Source organism: Haliotis asinina, chromosome 2 (genome assembly GCF_037392515.1).
Source record: "Haliotis asinina isolate JCU_RB_2024 chromosome 2, JCU_Hal_asi_v2, whole genome shotgun sequence".
NCBI lineage: Eukaryota > Metazoa > Mollusca > Gastropoda > Lepetellida > Haliotidae > Haliotis > Haliotis asinina.
In genome coordinates, this window is record NC_090281.1 from 11,105,126 (window position 1) to 11,111,422 (window position 6,297).

Sequence of the window (6,297 nt, forward strand, 5' to 3'; positions counted from 1 at the left end):
AAGCTCTATATGATCAGCTCCCGAAGCCCTGTATTGTAATGGGAGATTTAAATGGGCACAACCCACTCTGGGGTAGTGTAACTACAACCACTAAAGGGAAATTGTTGGAGGACTTTTGTTCTGACAATGACTTATGTATTTATAATGATGGTTCCAACACATATTTACACCCTGGGACAGGGACCTATTCTGCTCTTGACTTGTCATTGACAACTTCCGAACTACTAAATGAATTCGAATGGTCAGTCCACGATGACCTCTGTGGAAGTGACCATTTTCCTACTATGTTAAAAGCTGTAACTCCATCCGATGTTCCTCCATCATCAAGACGAAATTTTAAAAAGGCTAACTGGGCTTTATATGAAACACTGTGTGCTGAAAAACTTAAACCTGAACGTTTTATTGACGTTCCTGATGCTATTAAATGCTTTTCTGATGAACTGAATTCTATAGCTGATGAGTGTATACCAAATTCCTCTGTAGTTCCACACATAAGAAAACCATGGTTCAACGATGAGTGCAAACAAGCTAGGAAGGCAAGGAAAAAAGCAGAACATTATTTCCGTCGCCATCCTATGGTGCATAATTTAAATAAATTTAAAATTTTAAATGCTAAAGCACGGCGTACTTTTAGACAGAACAAACGCCAATCTTGGCAAAATTATGTATCTAAAATAAATTCTTGGACACCCATGTCCAAGGTATGGAACATGGTCCAGAAAATCAAAGGCAAAGGTACTAAATCTACTGTCCATCATCTTAAACATGGAGATCAATTACTTACTGATAAATCAGATATTGCGAATAAACTGGGCGAAACTTTTGCAAAACATTCTTCCTCTTCTAATTATTTACCTAAATTTCAGCAGTATCAAAAACAACAAGAAAAGAAAACTATTAATTTCAATTCTGATAATGGGGAAGATTATAATGTAACGTTTTCTATTCATGAACTCCATACTGCTCTTGATCAAGCTCATGACACTGCTACAGGAGCTGATAACATACATTATCAACTCCTGAAGCACTTACCAGAAACCTGTTTAGAGACGCTCTTATCTATTTTTGATGATATTTGGACTTCAGGTAAATTTCCTTCTTCATGGCGTGATGCCATAGTAGTACCAATACCTAAACCTGGACGTGATCACTCGGATCCGTCCAATTATCGTCCGATTTCATTAACTAGCTGTGTTTGCAAGACCATGGAACGCATGATAAATAATCGACTTGTTTGGTACTTGGAAACCAATAACCTAATCACAGATATACAGTGTGGTTTCCGTAAAAATAGAAGTACGGTCGATCACTTAGTGCGACTGGAATCATTTGTGAAAAACGCACTAATTCATAAACAACATGCTGTGTCTATCTTTTTTGATCTCGAAAAAGCATATGACACAACCTGGAAATATGGCATTTTGAGAGATGTACATGATTTCGGTTTGCGAGGTCGTTTGCCTCAATTCATAGCCAACTTTTTAAATGACAGACAGTTTCAAGTTCGCGTAGGTTCTACTCTGTCTGAGCATTATAATCAGGATCAGGGTGTTCCACAAGGCAGTATTTTGTCAGTCACACTTTTTAGTATCAAGATAAATAGTTTGTCAAAAGTTTTAAACGATTCAATTGATGGATCATTTTTGTGGATGATTTTAACATTTCTTGTCGTGGTAAAAATATGCATACTATTGAACGGCAACTGCAGTTGTGTTTAAACAAAATAAATAAATGGTGTCTTGAAAACGGCTTCAAATTTTCGAAGTCCAAAACTAATTGTATACATTTTTGCAGAACATATAAGCCACATAAGGACCCTGAACTATCTCTAGATGGCACTCCCATCAAAGTTGTAAAGGAGGCCAAGTTCTTGGGATTAATTTTTGACTCACATTTAACGTTTCTACCACATATCAAATCCCTCAAAACTAAATGCCTGAAGGCACTTGACTTGTTGAAAGTCGTTTCAAATTCTAAATGGGGAGGGGATCAAGTTACCCTCCTACAACTTTATCGATCACTGATCCGGTCAAAACTTGATTATGGCTCCATTGTATATGGTGGAGCCTGTAAAAGCAACCTGAAACTTTTAGATTCTGTTCACCATCAAGGTCTAAGACTTTGTCTTGGCTCCTTTCGAACTTCACCTGTTGACAGCCTGTACGTTGAGGCCGATGAGCCATCTCTTGAGCAGCGACGTATCAAATTAGCTTTACAGTATGTAACAAAATTATATTCCAGTGAGTCAAACCCTGCATATAACTGTGTTTTCAGTCCTCTGTGTGAGGACTTATACTATATGAAATCTTCGCTTGTACCGCCTCTTGGTTTAAGAATTAAACCATTTCTTGCTGCTGCCGGCATTGAGCTGGAAAATATAGCTCCTTCCCGTCTTCTTCCTTCTCCTCCTTGGCAGTTGGTTAGGCCCCAAGTGGACCTAACACTGACCACATTTAAAAAATCAGAAACTAATGAATTACAGTATAAACAAGAATATAATGAATTGAAACATAAATATAGCAGTTATAAATCCTTATTTACAGATGGGTCCAAGGACGGTGGCGCAGTTGCTTGTGCCACTGTCATTGGATCCAGAACAATATCTTCTAGATTACCAGACAACAGTTCTATTTTTACCGCTGAGGCTAACGCCATATTAACAGCTCTTAAATATATTCAAAGACGCCATAAACATAAACAATATATAATCTATTCCGACTCTCTTTCTTGCCTTCAGGCTATTAAAAATATTTCTTGTAAACATCCACTTTTAATAGAGATTATTGAATTATATAATGATCTTGCTACTGGCCAATACGACATCGTCTTCTGTTGGTTACCCAGCCACGTTGGCATTTCCGGTAACGCAATGGCCGATCTTGCTGCTAAGGCAGCACTTAACAAATCTGTGACACCACTTCTTATTCCTTATTCTGACTACAAAGCTAGCATTAGAGCTTACACTCGTGATCTGATGCAGAAGAAGTGGGACACCCAAGTAGGTATAAATAAACTACATGAAATAAAACCCTACATTGGTTATACATACTTGGGTTTTCAGTCCAGATTTGAAGAAGTCATTTTGCGACGATGTCGTATTGGCCATACAAGATACACTCATGCATACCTTTTAAAAGGTGAGGATCCTCCGTTTTGTATCCCTTGTGATGAGAGAGTCACGGTCAAGCATATTCTGCTTGACTGTGTTGAATTCTCCATCACAAGGGATAAATTTTTCAATGTCAAAACTATCAAGGACCTTTTTAGCACTGTTAGTTGTCATTTAATCATTGGTTTTTTAAAAGAAATTGATTTTTTGGTGGAATTTTGAAAATTATGTTGTGTAAATAGATGCATTTTAATGATTGGTAGTTTGAATTAGTAACTTGAATCGTTGGTGGCAGTACCCTCAAAGGGGGTTGAAGTATTGTAAAATTATTGTCCTCCTGAGAGGGTACGTAAGTCCACAAACATTCACAGTAAATTTAGGTCTACCAGGTTTTTAATCGTAGCATTCATGTTCTTTTAATTTTGGCTAACTTTTCATACAATCGCCAGCAGCTGAAGGGATGGTGTAAATCCAACTAGGGACCATGCAGGTAGCAAAGGTACTGTAAGTCCCCATGGTTCCTAGTGTGGTGGGCACCCGTGGCGAGCCACCTCCTCGTGGTGGGTGCTGGGTAACGCCAAGAGCTCGCCAACACCCCCGTTGTGGACCCGGGGTATATTTGGTCCACCAACCCGTTTGCCGTGGGTTGCAGCCCTGTGTCGGTGGAGGAGGGGATCCTGGTGGTTGAGGGCAATAGGAGCCTGCAACTGTGTTCCTATTGCCCAACACACCACTTTGGCCCTAACTTCACCTAGACGGGTGGTAGAACTGGCCCGGTTCTATCAATCGGCTGGTCACGCCATGCCCTGCGCATGGACAACATTATTAATGCACCTATTGCATCTTATTGTGCATTTTTCTGAAACTGACTGTTTTTGTATTTGAACTTATAAACTATCCGTTTGCCTAGAGTCCTATGCCAGAAGGCGGTGGCTCATGGGCCAATCTGGCGATGTTGACCGCTGAATACTCTCTGTTTCTAAATAGTTGTTACGGGTAGAACCAGCCTGGCAATCGTTTTAGTAAACAAGTATTGCTATTCAAGTCATATTTGCTGGAGTATAGCAACCCTGTATCCCTGGTGTTTGCATGCTGGAAATCCGATGCAGTTAGACACCGTCCCTGTTGACACTCCATGGTGGGTGGGGAGCAGGGTTGTTGAATTTATATATATGTCACCATGGCTCATAATCACACTGGTTCAAAACGCAGGCATCTAGAATCAATTTCTTCTGACGAGAGTATTACAGATTTTGATTCCTGGGCTCGATTCATCGTGATAGAAGCTGAAGACCACTTACCAATTAAACTGAACCCCTTTGCCATTTCTAAGGCTATTCATGGACATTGTGGCGAGGTGAAGAATGTCACCCGGCTGCGCTCTGGCTCTTTACTGGTAGAATGTGTGAGGAAACAACAATCCCTCAATCTGTTATCCATCACTACATTTGCCAATATTCCGGTGATTGTTTCTGAACACAGGACACTCAACTCCTGCCGAGGCATAGTACGTGACCGGACCCGTTCCTTGTCTGGTATGTCGGAGCAGGAAATAACTGATGAATTAAAACAACAAGGAGTGTCTTCTGTTAAACGTTTTACTCGGAGGAAGGAAGATTCAACAATAGAACCAACAAATACGTACTTGTTTACGTTTGCCAGATCTTCATTACCACGCTCTATCAAAGCTGGTTATGTCAACATCGGAGTGGAGGTGTATGTCCCCACTCCACTCCGATGCTTTAAATGTCAGAAGTTTGGCCACGGATCAAAGACTTGTACTCGCTCCGTAGCTTGTCAACGCTGTGGCGATAATCATGATTACACCGACTGTCAACAAGCACTGCACTGTACAAATTGTGGTGGCCAACATATGGCCTCATCCAAATCCTGCCCTGTTTGGCAAACCGAATCAAAAATCTTAAAACTAAAATGTGAGAACAACATTACTTTTGGAGAAGCCAGGAAGCTATTGACTTCTCAACTAGGCTCTCAATCCACATCTCAGTCCACACTCACATATGCTAATGCTGTTTCTCAGGCGGCTCCAACTTCGTCTGTTTCATGTCAGACGGACTTCACTTGGATCAATTCGGAACAACCTGTTGTAATACCACCTGTCATCATGGTTGATAGCCAAACATCGACTTCATCTTCTACTGCTCAGGCTGAAAGTCAGACGCAACCAGTCGTGGAACACCCATCCAGTGGAAAAAGCACAAAAAGTAATAGAAAAAAGTTAAATAGAAACCAATCTCCCAGGAATCCCGTTTCATCCGAGGTACCTGTCCACAACACCTACAGTGCTATGGACATGGATGTAACTCCATTATCACAGAGTTCTGTGAGGAGTTCTGCGTCATCACGCTCACGTGAGAGATCACCCATTGAACCTCCATGAGTCATTCATCTAATATAGTCCAATGGAATTGCAGAGGACTTAGAAAGAATTTTAATGAGATACAGTTGTTAGTCCAGGATTTTAAACCTTCGGCCTTCTGTCTACAAGAGACCTATCTTAAGCATACCGATTCATTTGATTTAAGGCAGTACATGAGTTACCATTCATTTTCTCCTCCAGGAGATAAAGCGACTTGAGGTTCTAGTATATTAGTAAGACAGAATATCACCCATAGTGCTGTTCATCTAAATACTAATCTTCAAGCCGTTGCTATTCGACTGACTTTGCATATTACACTTACACTGTGCTCTTTATACATTCCACCATCATCTTCTCTAAGACAATCTGATCTTCAGACGCTGTATGATCAGCTACCGAAGCCTTGTATCATCATGGGCGATTTAAACGGGCACAACCCTCTATGGGGCAGTACAAGTGCAAACAATAAAGGCAAGGTCATTGAAGATTTTATTTCTGATAATAATTTATGTGTGTTTAATGATGAATCCAGCACCTATTTACACCCTGCCACTGGAACCTATTCTTCACTTGATCTGTCCCTCACAGATGCGAATGTTTACACCGAATTTGAATGGTCTGTACATGATGACCTTTGTGGAAGCGATCACTTCCCTACTCTCCTGGAATCTATAACACCAGATGACAATCCACCTTCATCGCGGTGGAATTTCGCTAAGGCAAATTGGCCTGTGTATGAACAATTATGCGTTGAAAAATTAACACCTGATCACTTCAGTAATGTACCAGATCCCATCCTGATGTTCTC

The 6,297-nt window shown here is 40.6% G+C and overlaps 1 protein-coding gene across 1 annotated transcript; it reads left to right on the plus strand.

Annotated features, from left to right (window-relative positions):
* The first annotated feature begins 4,289 nt into the window (after positions 1-4,289).
* On the plus strand, positions 4,290-5,510 carry LOC137271420 (uncharacterized). Its single transcript, XM_067803994.1, has one exon. It carries the CDS (start codon positions 4,290-4,292, stop codon positions 5,508-5,510), a length of 1,221 nt encoding a protein of 406 aa, XP_067660095.1.
* The last annotated feature ends 787 nt before the right edge of the window (positions 5,511-6,297 follow it).

Bases quoted from the DNA above. Each gene is read 5' to 3' on its own strand.
- LOC137271420 (XM_067803994.1), top strand. From the start codon at position 4,290: ATGGCTCATAATCACACTGGTTCAAAACGCAGGCATCTAGAATCAATT.